The sequence below is a fragment of the Pundamilia nyererei genome, unplaced genomic scaffold (assembly GCF_000239375.1).
Source record: "Pundamilia nyererei isolate P.nyererei 1_Seehausen unplaced genomic scaffold, PunNye1.0 scaffold00067, whole genome shotgun sequence".
NCBI lineage: Eukaryota > Metazoa > Chordata > Actinopteri > Cichliformes > Cichlidae > Pundamilia > Pundamilia nyererei.
The window spans coordinates 2860894-2884377 of NW_005187468.1; the positions used below are offsets into that span (position 1 = coordinate 2860894).

The window sequence follows — 23484 nt, forward strand, 5'->3', positions numbered from 1 at the left end:
ATCCTTTTTCTCTTCCCGGCTCCACTCGCTCTCTGTCTGTAACGACAGTTCCGAAGCCACGCTTCGCGCACTGATCATTACTAGAGTAACTGCGTGTCTGCTCCAAACCCACCGCTAGCCTTCGCCGCGCTTGGGTCTAACCAGCACGCCACACGGGCACGCCGAATCACTGTGTGTGATCCGCCCGACCGCGACACAGATATTTGAAGTTTACACAGCTACATCCTCGCCTGATAATATCTTAAAAGTTTATAAGAGTAATAAGAGTAATATTAAATCTAAGTTGCTGCTGCCATTGTTGAAAATTGGAATTAGCTGTGCCGCGCTATGAATTCTGGGATAGGCTGAGCCACGAAGGATACACCCAATCCATCCTTCAAATCTGGGGAAATAAAGGACGCATTTGTCAGCCGCATTTGGAGGAGTCTTCGAATTTGGGCAGCCTTTGTCATGTCGCTGTGTGACGTAATCGGCCTCAGGAGGATGCAGCCTCTGAATTTGGACACAGCTTTTGCATTCCAAGCAAAGGAGAACTTTTGTTAATGCACAATTTCCTGGTATAGATTAAACTGATGCTCACATCAGAGCAACAATCAGAAGAAAGCCTGTTGCTAGGACTGATCAAAGGCAAAGTTCATTTTGAAAGGACTACCTGACAGAAGCCTTGATAAAAGCGTGGGTTTGTGCAAACTGTGTAAAAAGGAGTTTGCATACCACCGAAGCACTTCAACCTTAGGGTACCATCTAAATACAAAACAGCAAGGACCGAAACTGTTGGAGCTGTTAGCACTATGAGTCTCAGTCCGAGTACCAAAAAAGGTGTCGGCAGCCCAAACTTGATGAAATTACTGACTTCTGATCTCCAAAAGTTGATTCTTTTCATCTGGACGTAGCGTTTTGTGGGAGAAACGTTTCATCACTCATCCGAGTGACTTCTTCAGTCTCAGCTGACTGCGGGTTTCCCCAATCTTATAAACAGTACATCTGCATAATGACTGAAACCAGCCCACTGAGGGAACAATGGGCTGGGAGGTCAGTTCCTTCATCATAATTATGCAAATTCTCATGACCATTGGTCAACAACCACTGACCAAAACCCACTGATCAATGGCCATGAGTACCATTCACAGAGAGTTGGGGAATGGCTGCAATCACAGCATTGTAAGATGGCAATTTACTTTCCTGGATGATTGAGAATGCATCAAGACTGACTTCAGGGCAAAATTAGTAAGTCAACATCAGACAAACTTACACTTGCAAAATGGATTGCTCTGGACTGTAGACCACTATTGGTGGTAGAAGATAGGGGGTTAGACAATGTGCTACAGTTAGTGTCAGGTGATCCAACTTTTCAACTGCTGTGCTGAACGACTATTTCAAGTAAAATTCAACAGCTTGAAAAGCAAGCAAAATTAGATGCATTACAGACAGCCCTGCTAATATGGATGAACTGCACCAGCAGCAAACAAGACTGGGGCAACACAAAGAGCCACTCATACAGGATGTTTCCACATGATGGAATTCAACACTGGATGTGGTTTCTTGTCTACTAAAGAATCAAGAGGCTGTCTCGCTGCTTTAGACAAAAAAAAGCACAAGTTAGTCATTTTAACTCCATCAGAGCTGGTAAAACTCCAAAAGCTGGTGACTGTCCTTGAGCCATGCAGCCAAATAAAGCTATTTTTTAACTTTGTTACTGTTTCTTCAAAAAGCTCTATAGTTGACAGTTACTGTGTAGATGAATAATTACTTTCTTGAACTGTCTACTACAGGTTTGTGACTGAGCTTCTTGGAGGTGAGACATATGTCTTAGGTTTAGTAGTTTTAACTGCTTTCTGCCATCTGCATCACACCATGGAGGCCTCTGATGATGACTCAAACTACTTGGTGAAACTTAAAACTGCCTTCACAAAGGACCTATCCCAACGTGTAACTACACTCAACCATCAGTGGCTCAAGATAGCTACTGTGCTTGACCCAGGCTTTAAGGATTTAAAGTGTCTTGCAAGGGGAGAGCGAGAAGAGGTTTGGACCAGCCTTGAGGTCCTGCTGCAGGAACAGTGTAAAGATGCCAGCACAAAGGAGCCAGCAAAGGCAAAGAGCCTCCACCTCTTTTCATTGTCTTCAGACTCTGGGGCAAATTTTCTTGAGCAATTAAATGCGATTCATCGAGAGTAATAAATTAAAAAGCTTCTAAGTAATCTGATTACTTAGAAGTAATCAGATTAAAATACAACAAAACATACAAAATATGTTTGGGATCTTATGCCTGGCAGGTGTGTTCACCTGTCACAGAGTAAAGAGTTGTTATAAAGCTTTACAGAGAACGGTAGGAATGATTTCCCAAAGTGTTCTTTATGGCAGTGAGGTTGAATCAGTCTGATGGAGAAGGAGATCTGCCACCTCAGAAGTGTGAAATGGAGTGAGTGGAATGGGTTGTCCATGATGGAGGCCAGTTTGTTCAGTGTCCGCCTGTCCCTCACTGACTCAAAGACCTCCAAATTCTGACCAATGATGCTTCCAGCCTTGCGGATTAGTTTGTTGATCCTGCTGGCATCTCTGGCACTGATTTTTCTTTTTTCTGTCAAACAATTTGCAGATAATCGGGTAAAACTAATGGAGGTCAAGGTGTATAACGTTCTGTGTGTGCCTTACATTTATATGAACAATACTGTGAATGACTGTCTGCTACATCTTAATTAGCTGTTGGCTATCATGTCTATGTTAGTTCTTTATTGATCAAATGTATATATTGTAAAACAAATGAAAAAACAGTACTCAGTTTGTGTGATTTTATTGATTTAGTTGACTGCATGTTATTCAGAACTCTACAGAAGAGCAGAGTTAAACTGGTGTGGTGATCGAAGGATCGGACTTAATAGCTGGCCATGGTTTGCTGAATCCAGTCGTTGAAGATGCAGACCTGTGAATGGAGACAGATTGAGATTTGTTAATGTAGACAGGATGATGAAGTTTAACTGAAGCCACACAATGTGAATTGAATATGACATAACTGTTTAAATTAAAGAAAGCATATAGTTTTACCTTGGTATAGACACCAGGGTGGTCCCTCTCAGCACATCCATAGCCCCAGGACACAATACCCTGCAGCTCACCGTTGCACACAACAGGGCCACCAGAGTCACCCTGAAAATAAAAGTAAAGAAAACAAAGATGGATGTCAAGAAATTATTATTTAAATCTAATTAAATATAAATTAAATGTGTTGTTGTCATTGTGGGATACATCCACTCTTGTGGCATTTTAAGAAAGCTTTACTATTCGAGAAGGGGACAGTTGCAGGTTTGACTTATTACATACCTGGCAAGAGTCCTTGCCTCCCTCCAGGTATCCAGCGCAGAACATGGAGTCAGTGATCATGCCAGGGTAAGAGTTATTACAGTCACTGTAGGACAGGATGGGGATGTTCAGGCACTGCAGCCTGTCCCGATCAGCAGCTGCAATGTTTGAAACAGAGTATGGATGAACAACGATTCATGCTGATGGAACCAAATGTCATGAAACATTTTTAACTTTAAACTGCTAACGTGCAGAAGTTACTCACTAGAGCTCATGGTGTTGCCCCATCCAGAGACCCTGCACATGGTGCCAGCGGGAGCACAGCTCCTGGGCAGAGCCACAGGCTGCACATAACTGTTGAGGGAGGCAGGCCGGCTCAGCTGGATCAGCATGATGTCATTGTCAATATTCCAGGAATCATACTGTGGATGGCGGATGACACGGGAGGAGTCGATGAACTGCTCAGTTCCCTCATTGACCGAAATGTCGTGCTCTCCCAGACGCACCTGGATACGACTGAAAACATTTGAAAAACAGGAAATTAGTATAAAACTTCCAATAAAAATTTATTTTGCACAACTTTGGTCTGAAAATCAGACCTGTAATCTTATAGATCTTATAGAAATATACTTACGATTTGTAGCAGTGAGCAGCAGACACAACCCAGTTCTGATTGATCAGGGAGCCACCACAGAAGTGGTAGCCAGAGTTCAGAGACACCTGATGGGGCTCAGAGTAAGGTGTGCACTCAAACCCTCCGACGATCTTGTCGTCATCCAGGGCAACTGAAAACACAAGTGTAAACAAACTGTTTACTCCTACACTTTTACATCAGGAGGGAAACATCTATGCTGTTTGATTTCCAGTCAAATGCATAAATCAAACCTATTTGAGTGCATACAGAAACATAATTAATTTTCCACTTTGAGATAATAAAGCTATGATGATTAATGATGAGATCTGGGAAGAAAGCCAACCAACTGTTAGCAGAGAAGAAGCCTTAAAACTTCTCACAAACACTCACAAGCAGCTCCAATGAGCAGAACAAAGACCAGAGACCTCATGGTTGCTGAGTGATCCTACAGATGAGAGAACTTCACCTGGAGCTCTGATTTACATACACAGGGAGAGAGCTGGGGAGCTCCTATTGGTCAGTGAGGAACCAATCTCTGTGGATGGTCTTTGAAACTGGCCTCGCTATTTGCATAGGGATGGCTTAATTTTTAGCAAACAAGGAAAGTCATAATGCAATGTGTGATGTAGACAGTTTTTGCTTCTCTATTATCTGTACTGACTTATGTTTCATATCTGTAATATATGTATACAAATTGTTAATATAAACCAAACAACTTGTTAGAAACTCTTTCCCTAATGCATCGCATCGTTAATACAGTCACAGCAAAACAAATCATTTCATTTATGTGTAATGTTCTGACATTAATCCTGTGCAATATTCTATAAAGCAACTCTTAAGACCAAATTAAATCACGCAAATTTTATTTTGGTATAAATTTGATTAATTTAACTGTTAGCTGACGGAAATGGGAGTTTGGTTTGTTTTTCTGGTCACACTGTAAAGGTACATACCACATCTCCAGTTACACGTCAGCCTTGTAATCTGGAAACTAAATTCAGATATGAAAGGTTTGCCTCTGCCCCAAGAAAGAAATGATGTGCTTTGTTTTATTCATAAAACATAGGACATGCATATAAAGTTGTGATAGAGCAAGTGCTGTGATTTGATTTGATTTGAAAAGGGAGAATTATATGTGAGATATAAATGCTGAAAAATATAGGCAGCAGAGCAGGTCACCTACTAACCGGAAGGTTGGGGGTTCAATCCCCACTAAATATCTCTCTGATGCATGCTTGTGTGAATAGGTGAATGAGGCAAGTTGTGCTCAAATAGAGTAGAAAAGTGCTATATAAGAACCAGTCCAATTTATACACAGTTAATGCATGGCCTTTGTGTTGTGCAGCCACTCAATCATAACACAGACATAGAAACTGAACAGCATCAGTCAGGATGGGGTGTTTGGAAGCACTAACATGATGCCTTGGTGTAGGATAGCTTTTCTCAGCTTTTCTATATCCCCAATATACATCTTGCAGCACAACTTTGCAGAAATCAGCACCTCCAGAGTCACCTTGAGAGGAAAAACTTGGACTTACATGCAGTGAATCTTGATACTTGAACTCTGAACTTTTGCAATGCAATGCTCAGCCCTCAGCACTTTAAAGAAATAAAATAAAGTGGTTGGTCCAGTTTGAACGTATGTTGTCAGAAAAGTAGAAACATATCTGGCAGGAGCCTGCCTTCATCCAGGTATCCTTTACAGAATACGGTGTAGTCAACTACATTGGGGTATGTAATGTGACAGTAATCTTCAGACAGGATGGGAATTTCTGCACACCGCAGCCTGTCAGCAGCTGCAGCAAATACAAAAGAACATTGGGGATAATAGAGACTTTGCAAGTGGTCCCAGAAGAGGCACAGCCAGCGGGCAGAGCCACAGGCTGCACATACTGGTTGACTATGGCAGCTGAGCTTGAGCAGCCTGATGTCATTCACAAGTGCCAAACTGTCACAGAAGGCTTGTTGGATTATATGGAAAACACTAACAAACTCCTCATTACCCTCAGTGGCTCCAGTATGATGATCTCCCATACACAACTCCATGCAAAAGACAGACAAAGAAGCTGATAAAAAGAGATTTTGATTTTCTGTTCATTTTTCCCATCAGTTGCATCAGTTCTCATTGACCAGGGAGCAACCACAGAAGACGCTTGATTGGGGCTGGGAGTAGGGCTCACACTCATACCCATCATCATCATCTGTTGACACAGAAATAATAATTCATTTGTTGCACTATAGAAACATACACAGTGCACAAGACACTGTCTGCAGTTGCAAGCAACTTCAATTAGCAAAATGAAAACCAGAGATTTCATGGCTGAAATTGTATCCTTTTACTTCACTTCAGTCTTTATCCTGTGATAGCCAGTCAACTAAAACACACAAATTGATAGTGAGGTGAAAACCAGACGCAGGTGGTCCATTCCAGACTTGTAAGGCTTCTAAATCTAACCCCGTATGGCTGCAACATATGGATTGTTCACATAACACCAAGGCCGAGTTCAGAACTCAACCATAAAAGAAATATGCAGCAGTGGGAAATCAAATAGGACAACATGTAACTATTCTTATAGCAAAAATGATTGCAGCATAATGGATGACTCAAATTAATCAGACCCATTCAGAAATTTAGATTTGAATAATCAATGTATCAGTAATACAGAGGTTTGCTGCTGATTTCCAACTGCTGTGTGACAATTAACAATCCTGCAGTCCTGCAATTATCTACATTTCAATTATTGTTAGATTTTAAAGAGTCCCGCATACTAAATGCTAAATGTATGTCTAATCCTCAGACTGTTTATTAGAATTCTTACATTTTTTTCTGTGTCAATGTAAAAGCTACTAAAAAAAAGTCATTAATATTTATCATGACTAATTCCAGCTGTTACATTTTTTAAAAGTAGGGATACTTTAATGTATTTTAACCTATACCAGAGTAACTTTGGGAATTCCACATAAAGCAGGATGCAGTTCTTTATTTTCACATCTTATTAATATCTTTTTTCATTTTAATATTTACATTTATGCTGTCAAATAAATAGCTCATTTATAATATTTAATTATAAGCAATAATTTTGATAATCATCTTTAGTCAAGAAGAAAGTTAATTAAGTGAATATTGCTCTGCCTTGCAATTACATAAAAGAACAAATCCAATGCATATTTTAACAAATGATTGGTCTACTTGGCTGGTGTTATTTGTCTTTTCTCATTTGCTTGAAACAACATTTTTTGTTGGTTTATCAAAATATATATATATATGTATGTGGGTTAGGAAACATTCTGCAACTGCTGTTGTGAACATGGCCATCTGGAGTGCAACAGGCTACAGCCAAGTCAAGGTTAGTGATTACAAAGTACATTTTGCTGTGCTTGCATCCTATATAGAAGGTATGGCTGTAAAAGTTTCATACATATAGTTTCATAGCTAGATAGCTAGATTTGAAACTCATTCAAATATCGGTTGCTTACCTTGCTCTCAGAGTGTTGTGCCTTTGGGGGTTATGGATGTACTGACAAAACAAATCCTGGCATTTATATCAAAGTAATGCACAGAGACCAGGACCATTTCTTTAACATAAACCACTATCACCTATTTAATGTATGCTGCGCATACCAGCAAACTTTGCTCCCTGACCCTTAAAAGTATAAGCAAAAGAAAATGGATGCATGGATTCAATCTGTATTTTTGTGACAGAAATTCTCCAAATTCCCATCGGTCCTATTAAATCCACGAGTCATGTTTTGGGAGGTTTATTCATTACTATGTCAAAGCTTTCATATTAGCATCTGTTGAAAGCATAGACTGGTCAGTAACTCCTTCTCGTGTTAATCAGTCACATCATTTATTGGTTCTTATGCCTTTCAAACAGGAAAATATGTGATACAAAAACCTGTACATTTCAAAATAATTCTTCTATACAAAGAACAATATTTGTTCCTCTTTAAAGCAAAATACTATTATTAAGTAGTTGTCATTGTCAAAACCTTCTATTATACATCTATACCACACAACACTCAGATACAGCCCTTTCAGGTGTATCTGTACTCTACTTCTGTCTTGACTCAGTGGTGAATGAGTCTAGTTCAGTCCAGCTAACCCTTTTAAAATCAGCCTGCAAACTCTTGGGTTAATAATGCTCTGATAGTTTATCATTTAAAAAAAACTTTTTACCACTGAAACAACCTTTTTGGGGTGGCATCTGAAAAAAGTTCAGCAATTTTGAAACAGGAATAAGTCGAAATTTTGAGACTGGATCATAACCTTTTGAGTCGTGGGAGGCACAACAATGCCTAACAGTTATCTAGATATGAATAGTTTCGTAACATTCATCAGTTTACACAGTTTACATGCACACACGCAACAACAGTATAACAATCCTTTTTAACCAAACAAACAAAAACATATAGAGAAGGTGTTTTTTAAAAAGGACCCCAGTTGTAGGTGAGGTAGCGGCGGTGTTAAGCGGAACTATCTTCTCGCAATTTCGCAACCCAGTCGGACGTATTAACCGACGTACCACCAATGTCAACTCTTGCACATATATCGTTGATATATGTGACCTCCGGAATATTTCTAACATTTAGGTAACCTGCTCTATTTTGTGTAGAAACAGTGGTTTAGGTAGATTATATTCTAAACGTTTCTTTGCTTTTTGAGTTTTATTTTGTCTGACGCGGGCTCTCGTAGGCGAAGCTATCCGACAAAATGCGCCTCACGTTGCAAATGTTGATCTCCCACGGCCGGATGGCCCGGAGGATGGGTTTGGGCCCGCGGTCCAGGATCGACATGCTGCGCAACATTTTGACAGGACTGGTCCGACACGAGAGGATAGAAACCACGCTGGCCCGAGCAGATGAAGTCCGCTTCTACGCCGAAAAGGTGACCATGTGAGGAACCAGCATGCTTAGAAACTGTGAAATCTAACAGTATCTGAGTAGTTCTAACTAGCCAAATTCAATATGAGTAATTATTAATAACATTATTGTTTAATCTGCGGGGATGCCTTTCTAATAAGGCCAGTACAGTTATTAGGTAGAAACACGTGGACTCACATCTTAAGAGGATTGTTACACACACAGCAGCTCACTAATGTTACTAACATAACAATTAATATAAACAATGTTTTAATCAATCAGTTCATATTGGCCAGTGCAACACTCGGGTCACTCTCCGGTCAGCTGAAACAGACACGTTCTTCCGACCAATCAATGAAATGAACGCTTGCTGGTTTTCACAGCTCATTGTTTCCACTGCAGATTGTGAAAATACACATTCATTCATTCATAAGCCTGCACCGTCTGACTGAGATCTGAGCCGTATAGGCTGTATATAGACAATATTAAAGGAGTTTTATAAGTAATTTATATATTAAATAAGTGACCTTTTTTGTAAGCAAAAAAGTAATTTCTGTACTATTGTACCTACTATCAAAACAGTACTTCTTGGCTACTTAAAATATTTATAATACCACTGCTATGTTATGTTTTGACTGCAATTTCTGCAGCTTTCTTGGCGATTTTGCCAAAACTGATTGTAGCTTTTACCTTTCCACTTCTTTCTGGCTCCAAATGTCTTGATATGATTTGTGAGAATACCCCACCCACTCCCCAGAATAACAAAAAGAGTATAAAAAATACTTCCACAGCAAGAGCAGGTAGCGGATCACTGGCGCTGTGGAATATTGACTAACAGGTGTATCCACTCCCAAAGGGACACACATTAGTGTTTCTGCACACGCCTGCCCTACAGCAGCATGGGATGAGGTGTGCACATGCCTCTCAAAACATCTGTTCCCCACTGTGGTTAGGGTTAGGCTTTCTCATGTCACACCTTCCACTGGATTAGAGAGATGTCTCTAACTGCCTTTTATCTAATAGGGATCCTTTATTTGCGTTGAACACGAATAGTGTTTAGTGAGTCCTGGTGTGTAGTTTAAATTGGGTTTAGGTGTGTGTGAAGCACACTCAAGTTTCATCATATTGCGGTGGAGAACCCCTGTGTGGGAAATTTGTGCATATAGTATGTCACTGAGCAGTTTGCGGCTTAAAAGTTTTTCATTATTCAGTTGATAGGAACTGGTTATGCATATTAATATGTGTGCATGTCTGCACTGTGTAGACTCCTACTGAGTGTTATTAGAAGGAAGTTGAAATAGTTTTGCTCATCCCTGTTTAGAAGTTGTTTTTCATATAAAAATAACCCTTTATTGCATTAAAATTGTTCTAACTCTAAAACTTTGCCTTATTCAGTATGCAGACATCTGTGAATATGTAAATTGGTCTTCGCCACACGCCTTGGCTCCGCACTCACAAAATTGCTCGCTACGTAAAACCGAGTGTTTTAGAGGATCCTGACAAAATATACAGAGCCTGTACCACACTGAGAATTAGCAAGTTTCAGCTATTAAAGTGAATCAAAAAAACAGGTTAATACAAATATAACAATTAAATAGATTAACACTTGTAAGAAAGGTTTGTTTTTTTCCCCTCTCTCAGGGCAACATCACAAGTTGTCAAGTCAAATTAATCATCACTTCTTTGCTCTCTGTTTTCACGTGGATCAGTGTAAGACACGGATGAGATGACGAAACTCACGCAACTGTAAATGACAGAAAAAGCAGCAGATTCTCACACTTAACTGAAACAAAACGAGGACACACAGATAACATGAGTCCTGCCCTAATATTCGGTATATGTGTGAAATCCTGACTGCCTGAATTTGTGATTTTCATTTTAATTAGCATGCTGCAATAGTAGCTGTTTTTGTTTTGTTTTTTTAAATTTGTTCATGACTTGTCTTCTAGCATATTAAAAAAACATGGTTCAAACTTCTTAGCAAGGTTTGAAAACCTTATATTTTTTGGAAGAGGTCTTTAATTCATTTTCTTTGACATGCATCTGACTTTCGATGTTTTCTTTTATCTTTTCTTTTTTCCCTCTAGCTGGTAGACTATGCCAAAAAGGGAGACACTGATGAGAAGGCGATGAAAATGGCCAGTTTTTGGCTGACGGTATGTGTCTGCAGCTCTTCTTCACTTTGTAAAGATAATAACCGTGTAGCTCTGAATATAAAACAGTTGATGTGAAGCTTATTTTAAGTATGCTTCTTCTCTTCAGGAGAAGGATCTGGTCCCAAAGCTCTTCAAGGTCCTGGCTCCAAGGTTTGAGAACCACTCAAACAGCTACACACGGCTGGCACGCATCCCCAACAGACAAAACCTGGACAGAGCTAAGATGGCTGTTCTGGAGTACAAAGGCAACCCTTTCCCACCCCTTTATCCTGCAAAAAAGGAAAATGAACTGACTCTTATCAACCAGCTCCTCAAAGGCTACAGAGAGGACAGGGCACAACAGTTAGACACAAAGCCGTAGTTGCCACCATGGAGATGGATCAAAGATTGCTGAAGGGTGATGGTGGGGTACTGAAATGCTCCTGAACAGCCACTTGCATATTCTGCAGACTGTGGCTTAAAGACACTGATGCAGTTCTTTACCAAAAGAAGCCGCAGCTCTGTAAAGTATTTCTGATTGTGTATTAATAAATATTCTTTCTTAAGATAAGCAAGAAATGTTTGGTTTTCCTTTGATTGTTAATGAATCCAGATTCATGCTGTTGAGCATTCATAAATAGGTTCACAAATAAACTGCTTTTCCTGTGTGGTGATTGTGGTTATAATTTTAAGAGTCAAAGTAATGATCAAAATTGTGCTACTCTACAACTGCATATTCCATATCTCCTGTTTATAACAGAGCATGACTCTTAGAAATTTGTTGTTTTCAAGCACAAGCAATGTTACTATTATTTTTGGACATGTCATCAATTTTCTGAAGGCGTTACAGGATGCATAGCGCTCCTTGTGACATATACACCAATCAACCACAACATTAAAACCTCCTGAATTACATTACACAGCTCTCCTCAAGCTGGCAAAATAGCTCTGACCTGCTGGGGCATGGGACCTCTGGGAGAGTTCTGTGGTGAATGGCAGTAGATGATTGTGAGTCCTGTGGGTTGCACAGTGGAGCCTCCGTGGAATGGGATTTGTAATGGCGCATTCCACGGATGTTCGATTGGACTGGGATCTGGGGAGTTTGGAGGCTGGGTCAACCCCTTGAACTCTTTGTCAAGTCCCCTGAGCTGTTGCACTTTTTGCGGTGTGCCAGAGCTCATTGTCCTGCTTGGTATGGGCACTGCAGCGTTAGGGTATGCTTGTCCTGCAGTACTGTTTAGGTGTGCGATGCATGTTAAAGTGAACAGCAGCAATCAGTTTACCAGTAGTACAGTGCACTGCAACCAGGCGAGTAATGTAATTTACATGTGACTGGTTTTAACCCTGTAAAGCCTGAGCAATTAAATAATTGCCAGAAAATTCAGAGTGTTGACTGTTGAGTGTTAACAAAAATCAAATTAAAACTAGCAATTTACATATATGAGTTTTAATATATATACTTGTTGCTACATCTGTTATTTTTGCGCAGTTTATGTTTTTCAGGATAAGGATTGCAGTGATCATGTAAGTCTCTAAACTTCAAATATAATACACGTGGCAGGGTTATACAGGGTTGCCTTCATGTGCAAATTGGTGTAATTCCAGTTTAAAGGAGGACTTCTGGACAGTACGTTGTCTCTAAGTTCTCTTCACTAATCGTTTTCCAGTCTTGTAGTTAATGTCAGTATAGACAAGGTTGAAGTAGTGATTCAGCCACCTGAGTCACGTCTATTGACATGCAACAGCACAGACAATGGTAGACACGCCATATATAAAATTAGTCAACAGCGGAACTAACACAAGGAATTATGGACATGTTCAAATTTAATTTATATAAAGCACAACTGTACAATCACTACCCATCTTGTTAGGTACACCTGTTCAGCGACTCACTGTTGCAAATATCTAATCCGATAATCTGTGGCAGAAGCTCAATTCATTCATGGCAGATGGGCTGGTCAGTATTTCAGAAACTGCTGATCTACTCTGATTTTCCTGGACCACCATGATCAGAACAACTCTGAATGCACAACATGTTGAACCTTGAAGCAGATGGACTATAGCAGCAGAAGTTCACACCAGGTGCACTGCTGTCAGAAACAGGAAGCCAAGGCTACAATTTGCACAGACTCACAAAAAAATGAGTAACAAAAGATTTCCTGGTCTTGATTTCTGTTGCAACATTTTGATGGGAATGTCAGAATTTGGCACAAACAGTGTAATTTACATGTCACAACCTGAGTATTGTTGCTCACCCTTTATGAGCACGATGTACCCGTCTGCTGGTGGATGCTTCCAGCAGGATAGCATCACAGTGCATTTCCTCAAACTGGTTTCTTGAAAATAGAAATAGTTCCCATCCATCCATCCATTCGCTTCCGCTTCTCCTTTTCAGGGTCGCGGGGGGCGCTGGAGCCTATCCCAGCTGTCATAGGGCGAGAGGCGGGGTACACCCTGGACAGGTCGCCAGTCTGTCGCAGGGCCAACACACAGAGACAGACAACCATTCGCACTCACTTTCACTCACACATTCACACCTAGTGGCAATTTGGATTATCCAATTAACCTATCCCTTGTGGGGATAGGTTAATTGGAAATAGTTCACTGCACTCAAATTGCCTGAACAGTCACCAGACCTCAATCCAACAGAGCATCTTTGGGTTCTTCAGGAACTCTGTGATATTAAATCAATAAGGACCAAATCTCTCAGGATTGTGTCAAGCACCTTGTTGGATCCATGTCACAATAAATTAATGGAGTTCTGAAGACAAAACAGGGTCCAAAATGATAACTAGTAAAATGTACCTAATAAAGTGGCAGCCAATCTCACATCTAAGACCTAAATTTACAAAATAATGGCCTACATCTTCCCTCCACCATCCTGTTATTAGTGCCTTTGCATATACACTACTTCATACTGACAAATCCCTAATACAATGTGTCACATGTCACTTTTTCTGGGAACAATAACAGCGGTGATTCATGTGCTCAAATTGTCAGTTTATTGCTTACTAGACTATAAAAGTGCACCTTTTGGTATACAGTGTTTATCATCTAGGGAGCAGTGAATGACTCAGTGTGGAAGCACATGTGTAACTAATAACATTAGCCATGGCTCCAGCAATAGCTGTGTATTTTTAAACTAAAGAAAAAAACAAATTCATCCATCCTCTTATCCAATTCAGGATCACAGCTGGGCTGGACAGGCTGCCAGTCTATTGCAGAGCTAACACAAAGGGACAGATAACCACTCATTCTCGGTTTAGATTCACCGGTTACTCTAACATGCAAACAGAAAAAAGGCCCCAGCCTGGCTTTAAACCAGGCACCTTCTTGCTGGGAAGCAACATTGCTTTATATCACACTGCTCATTACCAAGCATTATATTTGAATTTTTTCTCTGAAGACTGTTACATTAGTCATATTGAAAGCTTGTGTCTCTACCTGAAACTCAAACACAGAAACTGGCATTTAGTTGTGGCTCTGTACTTCAGGGGTCACCAAACAGGATATTGGCAGTGACTGCGAAACAATTAGGCTAGCCTACATCAGATTGTGAGCAGGCTGGAGTCTGTCCCTGTGGTGTTTTACTTTAATGGACTTGTAATGAGAACAGATTCTAAATTTGATTTATAAATATTAGATTTACTCCTTTGGACACGTGCCCTTGTCCTAACTGGATCGTAACACAGGAGCCATATAACACAAAGCCAGGCAAAGCCTCTAATAAAACCAAAGATTTTTTTTATTATTTTGGCAAAAAGTGTATATGTACAGCTTCTTTAGAATTATTATTTGACACCATTAAAATGCATTTGACGGTGCTTTAATGATGTGCTCTTAACCAGATCACTCTGAGTAGCCTAAAAGCTGTGCTGTTTTCTGTCATGCATACACAATCTCTTTTCTTTGCGCTCTGTCCCCAGTTCTTTGTGTCATTTCTGTAATTAAAAGTCATTATAAACAAGGTTGAAGCAGGGATACACAATTCAGTAGGTATATCGAGTCACCCAGTTTCTAATCTGTCAAGTCATGGCAACCATAACAATGGTCAACAGATGACAAAATGGCAGACATGCCAAATACAAATCAGAAACATAATCAGAAATAACAGCTAATACTCCAATTCAAGTATCATTCAGCTGCACAGACTAAGTTACACCTCTGATTACATTACAAGGTACACACCACAGTCCTAACGTTGCCTAAACTCCATTACAGAAAGATTGCCAGTGACACATCTGTGGATAATTAGCAGAGCCACAGATTTTATAAGCCAGAAATGAATGAAAGGTCGAGATTTAAAAAAAACACTGAATTTGTCAAGTGTACTCAGTCTCAATGACACCCTTACATAATTCTAACCAGCATGTGAGACTCAGTGTTGTGTTACACTGACTAAGCATGAAACGTTAACTTCAAACGTTTGGACAGTTGATGGCGTTTTTGGACTGTATTTACAGGTGTATGCATCTGGAACAGTACTCGATGTTGTAGGAATACAGGTTTCAAAGCAGTCTTATAAGGTGACATCATCACGAATAAACAGACTAAGACCAGGAACATTAAAGTGCTCCATGCAGGACAGACGAAATGTACACGGTATCTGTTTCACAGTTCATCTACAAGGTTTTTTTTGTTGTTTTTTCTTGTTATAGCTCAATATTAGGGGATACAAAACTAGTAATATTTGTTCAGCTTCTCACACTGGGTAAATTATTCAGGCGCGAGAACCCGACAAATATAATATTCGTGTTTCAGGATTGAGACAGAGGTGAGAATGAAGTTACTTGTATTCTATAAAAAAAGGCAGCCTCCAGCTTTTAAGTCATGGATGTGTCAGATGTAAGCAAGCCAAAGAGAGGCAAAAAGAAAAATTGACAAAAGGTATACTAGAGTAATTCCAGTAACTTGAAAATCACCCCTGTCCTTGTGCTGTATTGCATCAGTACATTCACCAACGTCTACATACACAGAAAATTCAACCGAAGAAAAAAAACAAAAAACAATATAACATTTGTTTTATATTGTGTCTCAAACAGCGCAAGACGCTTTTGACTGGAGTAACAACAGAGTTTATCCAGTCGAAATATACTGAAGCTTATTGTATGCATTTACAAAATGAAAGAGTTCAATACACACAATATGCAAATATTGTGTGGTCATGTTGAGTACATATAATCAGACAGGAAATACAATACAAACATGCGTGTTTTTACAAGCACTGTACCTAGGAGTGCCCACAGTAAACGTGACATTTACAGTTACACATCAGCATATCAATCCAGTATAGCCAGCTGCAATGGAGGCATATAAGAATATAAATAAACCGAACAGATTTCGTATAGAGTAAATGTATCTAAGCTTTATCAAACAGTGTCAAAAATTAAAAAAAAATCATTTTTTAGATTAACCCAGAACATGTAATGGCATGATGTTTCTCTATGGTCACAGCACCAACTATAATTTAATGATGTGGAAAAAACAAAAATAAATCTTTCCTTCTTTAAAAAAAAAAAAAAAAAACTATGTAGATTGGTAGCACTCACCGGGTTTAGCTATTTACAAACTCTTTCAGGCACACCATCAATGCCTCATGAATTTTTGAATGAAAACTATTTCAAGAATTTTGTTCATTTCCGCTTTGTGCACAGCTATCATTTTTTGCTCTGGCTACATCCACTTTGTCATCTTTCTCCCTGTGTGCCTTTTACTGGTCAACATCAAATATTTATTGCTTCTTTATTCTTTAACAAGCTCTGCACTTGTGCCTCAGCCATTTCCCCTCACTCCTCCATTCTGATCGTTTCCATTCAAAGGTGAAAAGCGACCGTTTAGGGATTCACTTTTCTGATGATCTCTTCATCGTCCTTCCAAACATTTTCATTTCTTTTTTTTCGGCTGACCTTTTCTGTCATAAGTGTAATACTTTGAATTCCACTATATTTCTTAAGTTATTGTCACTATTTCTATTTTTATTGTCATTCTGTCCTTGCTTTCATGCTCCCCCCCGCCCTACTGCCCAACTTCCTCTGTCCTGCCTTTCTCTCCATCTCATGCCTTTGTTCCAAATCCTGCTCCTCCTCCACTCTGCATGGTGAAATACTCTGTAAAGGACGGAAGCCGGGGTGGGAGTGGGGGTGATCGTGTGGCCGGGCGCGGGGGTATTGGAGGCGGAGGTGAGGGCAATATCGACGTTAAGTCTGCAGCAGTGGTGACGATCTTCTGTTCGCTATTTCTCTGCACATCTGGCCCTTTACGGGCCACTGTCTCCTCCACCGTCTTTACCGGTTCCTGGAAAAAAGAAGAAGAGAGTTTCACATTTGTCATGGTCTGATCCTCTACATAGGCTGTCTTGGCCATAAATTAGGACTTTGCAGACACCAATCAGTAAACCAACTATGGCAGCAAATGCCCGAGATACTTTGAGGGAAATTAAACATATACAGGTTTACCTGACTGGAACAGTGGCCTTTAATGACTACCAATAACAGAATGATAACACCAGAAGACACAGAAATATCTTTAGTCTTTAGTCTGACCTAGTATTTCTTCTTGAAGAAGAAAGAACACCAGTGGAAAACAAAAAGGTATAAAATGTGTTTTGGAAAGCGTGTGTAACACCTTGTGCTCTCTGAATATCTACCAGGTCTCTAGGCCTCTGGTGGAAGTGTAATTGTTCACAGTAACTACAGCTATTGGGCTCTGGCTCACAGGCCAGTGCAGCCCACGGTGATGAATGCCCCAGATCTACCCAACCATCTTCCTGCTTAGTGGGCCTGACAGGTGCCTGAGGGGGCAGAATACCTCCTCAGTTACTCCAGAAAGCATGAATCCTAATAGAGGTGTCTGTAGTACACAGGTATGGAGATAAAACTGGAAAGCACAGGAGAAATAGTGGTCCAGTAGATGAAATGCAAGTGGGACCACACTCAAAATGTGTCTTGACTGCAATGCCAGATTATCTAGTTGGTTTAGATTGCTGGTGCTGAAGGAAAGAAAAGTCTCCATGCTCTAATTGAAGCTGAAACTTTCAGATACCATCCATCACAAGAAACCAGTGAAGGGCTTGAGAAGAGTCGCTTACAACAGCCTGAGTGACGCGGCATCCATCAAATATCAACCAAAGACTGGAAACTTGGCTGGTTTCCACTAACAAATCAGGCCTGCCAGAGAAGTCCAAGGTGTGGATATACCAACCTAGAGTTTGTTCATGGCACTCATCTATCAGGTCTCAACTTTCACAGTCAAGGGCTTCAAGAAAATTGCTACTCAACTTGAAACCTGAACACCACAACCTCGTAGGGGCAGAAAAACAAGTTTGTAGATATGTTGCACCACCTAAATGTCAGGGGCTTGATGTTTTTTTGTTTGTTTGGGGTTTTTTTTTTTTTGGGGGGGGGGGGGGGGTGTAAATGCATCTGACTAAAAAATACTTCTGGTCAAATCAGGTCAAAGTTTCTATTTAATTATTATTTCACTGTGCTAAAGTGTTTTAATATCAGTCTGTGTTCACTGTCACTCGCCCATCACATTTAGGAAGCTATGAAAGTTTCTGGGAAGAAGTAATCCCTGTAAACATTTTCCCTTAGTTACTTTATTATTAAGCTAATGGAATTTTTTAGGGTGAGGCAATGAGGTAATTTCACTTTTCACAGAAATGTGCACATTTGAAAAGGATTAGGAAACAACTGATCCAGTTATATTCTATATAGTATGTAAGTACATGTGCAGTAACTCTGATAAAAGCACCTTGTTTTCTGGGTCTTCAATTTCCTTGTATTATATCTAATTCCAGTCCAGAATATCAATTATAAATTCAAATATACATAAACACTTGCAGTTTACACTTACTGATTGGATGGAGAAAAGTTCGGTAAAGTTGGGTTGCGAGTCTCCCAGGAAGGAGCTATTTCCATAGGCATGATGAGGAAAACTCTCCGCCCCCTCACCGCCTTTCGGACTGGACAGCAGAATCCCGATTTGGGATGTTCGTACATGATATGGGAAGTTCTTATTGGCAGCTGAAGGCCGTGTGATAACCTAAAAGACAAACAGATTAGAAAATGACACAGATGTGCATATAAAATAAACACACACACATATATACACAGTTTAAAATCAGGGTATATAGTAGCTTTCACGCATCCAGATCCAAGAGAGAAGAGGAAAGTGCGAGGAATGTAGTGAGCAGGCATGCGAACGGAAATTTGCCTCATTACTAAATAATAACGTGTCGAAGGTGAGAAAAAGGAAGATAATGATGTGTGTAAAAGACAACCAGCATGAGGAAGTTAAGTAAGAAATAATGTATGACAACGGAAAAAGTGACTTAAATAATATGAACTCGTCTGCATGCGAGTGGGCGATCGATACGAACAAGAAAGACGATGTGAGCGTAGAGATGGATCCCGAGCTGAATGCCGTTGACGATCTTCTCCCGAGCCCAACGAGGAATCCCAAAGTTGGCAATCAGAGCCATAACAGGGACAGCAAAAAACCTGAGGAGGAAAAGTGAACACATTTAGACATAAAGACCCCCAAAAAACTACAAGAATGTCGTCTGATGGTGGGAGAGATTAAAAGATTTAAAGCATATAGAGAGATAAAGATGGAAAGAGCAGAGATGTGGATAATGAGGCGGGGGATTGTGGTTGCAATGAGGGAGAAATACATAGATAATATTCGTCTTTGTAATCTACTCTTCATTTCAAGCCTCTGCTGTTATATATAAGTGGGTGACGGCTAGAGATACTAAGCAGTGTAATTTCAAGATTTTTTTTCTCAGGATTGTGTAGAAGTATGTAGCTGATCCAGTACAAAGCACTGAATATCTGGCACACATATAAAGAAGCATAAATTATTCTAATAGAAGATATCTCACCAACTCAGAAAAACACACAGTATTGTTTAGCAATCATGCAGTCAGAAACAATGATACACTGCAACCGTGTGAGGTAAAAGTGTTTGGCCGCACACTACTGCAGAGAAGATGTGTAAACACCTTTTTATTCCCAGATAGCTCAAACATGAGCTTTCTCATGCACTTTTTTCCCACAGAACAGCATAAATTATTCAAATCGAGAGTCCTCAAGCAGAGAAATGTGTATTTTTTTTTTTATACTTGTGCAATCAAAACCCCAGTACCATCTCTGGTGCTATTAAGCGCAGAGAGCAGTGCAGGTCTCACCATAGTGTGTATGTGGTGAAGAAAGGGACGTAGAAGGGCTGCTTCTCGGGGTAGTGCTTCAGGGAGACCAGCACGGCATAGCAGAACCACACATACGCAACCAGCTGCAGGCCCATGAGTCCGTATCCTGCAGGGCTGTCGTAGGCGTACAGCACTTCACCTGGGTCAAAGAACTGGCAGGAGGAAATGATGCCAAAATTACCACGCACACATTAAAACAAGTACAAAATATTTTACACAAAAGGAGGGAAGAAGCTTTATACTGAAGCTGGTGCTTTAATTACCAAGATGGATAGCTCATGGTTCAGCAGATCCACTGTGATGACCGAGGCAAAGCTCTGCTTGTAGCATTCAGTGCGAGTCTTTGACACCGATACTTCACAACTAGGTCACTGGTATTTGTGTGCAAGGCTTTGTATGTGTGTATTTGGGGCATGTGCTTGAATCTGCTGATACTAGATTGCATTTCACAGTCCAGTGACAGGATAGCATGGGCCATCCAGGGTTACTCATACTGCATAATGCATAGATCTGAGTAGTTTGTGTGGACCTGCTTGAAACCTCCCCAGCACACCAGAGAGTCAAAAAGTATTTTAATTCTGTATTGCAATATCTAAAAGGGTACACAATTTTGTAAATTTAAGAATGAGAAAAGAAGATGCAAAGATGTAGATTTGAACCTGCAGGGACACGTGTGGTTGTGCTGTGCATGAATTTTGTGAACAGGTTTTCCACAACAGCTTGAAGTTGTCCGTCTATGATTTAAGGGTGAAAAGGAAATTCAGGCAGAACTGAACTATGACAAAATCCCACTTTTACGGCCACGAGTTCGCTCTTAAAGCACAAATAAAATTTGAAGTACAAACACTTTTGATACTTCCTCCTGAATCGCCAGTAGGAATGATTAGAAATAATTCAACATTGTTTTCACTCATTCAGACACTTGGAAAGAGTCCCACTAAATGCTTTCACACATTCAGATATGGTAACAGACAGCTATAACACTTAGAACACAGCCCTGCTTTGATTTCAGAGGGCCTGGCAGATTCCTGACTGCAACCCAAGAAACAGTGTACAAGTTTTCCTTTCAGTTCCAATTGTAACCTAGTTAAGCTTATTTTTAGCAGGAGCTCCCTGGAGTTTTGAGCTCTTTAATAGCAGCGACCATATAAGAGGGCAGGCACCAGAGAAATTATACTGCCTCGGATCCACATATTGTATTGTGAGAGTTATCAGTGAGCTTCCACTACACTGTGCCAAATGTATCACCACCGTGCTGTCCTCAAACACTGTAATCCACCGTCCCTGCATTTACCATGTTTACATGTCACGTTGCTGCAGGCTTTACAGCATGCAGAGATGTATGCAACGAGTCTGTTATTAATTCATAAGCTCATCGAAGCTGGAACCTAGAGAGGCATAAGAATTAATGAGTGGAGGCTGATTACAAAGTCTAACGTCCCTGTCAAGGAAAACTCTAAAGGTTCTTGATCTGAGCTCGAGTACATTATATGCACTGGCATAAGGAACCATAAATGTTGTGGTTGCACTTGGGAACTGTCTGGTTGTTTCTGTCGAGATAGAAAATTTGTAACTCATCAATGAATTTCAGCATTTTGTTTTTACAATCAACTTGATGCATTTTCATAATTAGTAATGTATCAATGTAATGAATAACTTGACAGGAAAAGCCATTACGGCCCACGCTGATCTATGGGCCCAACTCTTCTATGAATATTTATGAGATTATTAAAAAAGCCAAAGACAGCAATAACACAAGTGCAGATGCTGTGTCGAGTTTAGGTGTGTGAGAAATCTTGTACCTAATCATCCCGGATATAATTCAGACGCTGTTTTCATGTCACACCTGAAGGGCAAAGGGATCGGAAAGTTTTCGTATTTGAACTGAAAGCTTTGATCGCCGCCGTTCACAGGACTGGCACTAAAGGATATTTTCAGTCTTGATTATTCTTTCAGTTATTCCCCCATTGAAGCAATCAATCTTGCTTTAATTAATTGATCCGTACAAAAAACAACTATTTCATTCTATCCACTGAAGACTTCAAAATCAAAGCATTATAAAAAGCATGAAATCCACACATTTGACAAGGTGAAAACAGAAAATGCTTGGTATTAAATCATTATTAGCATAATTATTAATTCATTTTGACTCTGGAGCTATAGTTGAATTAGCAAATTAATCAATATTCAATTAATTTAGAACAATTTTCTATCCATCCATACATTTTCCTTCAACTTTCTCCAATTCGGGGTCTCCCGGGGCCTGAAGTTTATCCCAGATGTCAGAGTGAGAGGCAAAGTACAGCCTCAACAGGTGCCCAGTCTATCACAGGGCCTGACCACAATTTTGATAATTAATATTTATCTATTCAGTCACCACATAGTAAACAGACTGTGCAAAAAAATGAATATAAGATCCCCACCTACAAATCGTGACCGAACAGGCTCAGGCTTAAGTAAATAACATCAACAATATTCTCACACGTAGCCCTCAAATATGTATTTGTATAGCAATCTTTTGAAAACTAAAAATGAATCACACATGTTTATGGTCATACTGTATCAGCATCATTAACAATTAAGATTATTTTTTTCATTACTGAGCATTTTACAGCTTCACAGGGGTGAAGATGTGCTAATGTTTAGCAGGATTAAGATTTCGCTTACTATCTTAGTTAAATGTCCAAGTCTGCTCAAACTAATTGGCGATTAAAACAAGAACACAGCTGATGCTCCAGTACAGTTTCGCAGGCATTTTGTTACCAAAGAATTATTGGACAAATTAAAACAATAAGAACTTCAGAGTTATGCCAGTCGACTGCATGGCGTTCAAATTTTGCCAACAATCCACACTATAGCTGCCAAGCTACTTCCCTGCACACCTACTCACATTATCACAAGCCTGTCAATCTTACATAGTGGAAAAAGTCAGCATGATTATTTCTGGGCACAGTAACTGGCTCTAAAAGTATGATGCTATACTGCTGGCTAGAAATATATGTATAGATAAAATCGATATTAAAAATAAACTTCCAGTCCCTTCCAGCAGTGTTGGTGATTGTGTAAACAGTACCTCCGCCTCATAGATGAAGAGGATGACGTAGGTAATTGTGTAAACCGTCATGTAGATGCTCAGTTTCACAGACCCACTGTGACTGATCCTCGCCCTGTGATATGCAAGGATAAACCCAGGGTCAGAGGTTGCACACAAGTTGGAGGAAGATAAGAAGAAAATACAATGACACACTTTAAGAGACACAAAGGAAAGCTAAGATACAAAACACACACACACACACACACACACACACACACACACACACACACACACACACACACACACA

At 40.0% G+C, this 23484-nt stretch overlaps 3 protein-coding genes across 5 annotated transcripts in view; 1 reads left to right on the forward strand and 2 right to left on the reverse strand.

Moving 5' to 3' along the window:
• LOC102198250 (trypsin-1) overlaps positions 1-4375 on the reverse strand; it is a 24399-nt gene extending 20024 nt beyond the window's left edge. The window contains exons 1-6 of one of the 3 annotated variants that reach the window (XM_005736166.1): positions 4325-4375; positions 3935-4085; positions 3566-3816; positions 3322-3458; positions 3046-3147; positions 2839-2923 (exon numbers count right to left, since the gene is read on the reverse strand). In XM_005736166.1, the coding sequence (XP_005736223.1) occupies positions 2876-2923; positions 3046-3147; positions 3322-3458; positions 3566-3816; positions 3935-4085; positions 4325-4364 (729 nt within the window). In that variant the 5' untranslated portion in view covers positions 4365-4375 and the 3' untranslated portion in view covers positions 2839-2875. Of the gene's footprint in view, positions 1-2838; positions 2924-3045; positions 3148-3321; positions 3459-3565; positions 3817-3934; positions 4086-4324 lie in introns of those variants that run through there. The other 2 variants (XM_005736165.1, XM_005736167.1) reach the window with 2 other exon arrangements.
• Positions 4376-8405: 4030 nt separating this feature from the next.
• On the forward strand, positions 8406-11606 carry mrpl17 (mitochondrial ribosomal protein L17). Its single transcript, XM_005736169.1, has 4 exons — positions 8406-8527; positions 8631-8822; positions 10885-10953; positions 11060-11606. Exons 2-4 carry the CDS (start codon positions 8649-8651, stop codon positions 11312-11314), a joined length of 498 nt encoding a protein of 165 aa, XP_005736226.1. The 5' UTR covers positions 8406-8527; positions 8631-8648; the 3' UTR covers positions 11315-11606.
• A 3050-nt stretch (positions 11607-14656) lies between these two features.
• The window catches only part of tmem145 (transmembrane protein 145), a 41123-nt gene continuing 32295 nt past the window's right edge, over positions 14657-23484 (reverse strand). Inside the window, exons 11-15 of the mRNA XM_005736170.2 lie at positions 23217-23310; positions 20123-20295; positions 19313-19433; positions 18787-18975; positions 14657-17226 (exon numbers count right to left, since the gene is read on the reverse strand). Of these exons, the coding sequence (XP_005736227.1) occupies positions 16987-17226; positions 18787-18975; positions 19313-19433; positions 20123-20295; positions 23217-23310 (817 nt within the window). The 3' untranslated portion in view covers positions 14657-16986. The remainder of the gene's footprint in view (positions 17227-18786; positions 18976-19312; positions 19434-20122; positions 20296-23216; positions 23311-23484) is intronic.

Excerpts from the sequence above, each read along its gene's own strand:
- mrpl17 (XM_005736169.1), top strand. The coding sequence starts at position 8,649 with ATGCGCCTCACGTTGCAAATGTTGATCTCCCACGGCCGGATGGCCCGG. Across the intron at positions 8,823-10,884 it reads TCCGCTTCTACGCCGAAAAG|CTGGTAGACTATGCCAAAAA; the intron begins GTGACCATGTGA and ends TTTTCCCTCTAG. Across the intron at positions 10,954-11,059 it reads TGGCCAGTTTTTGGCTGACG|GAGAAGGATCTGGTCCCAAA; the intron begins GTATGTGTCTGC and ends TCTTCTCTTCAG.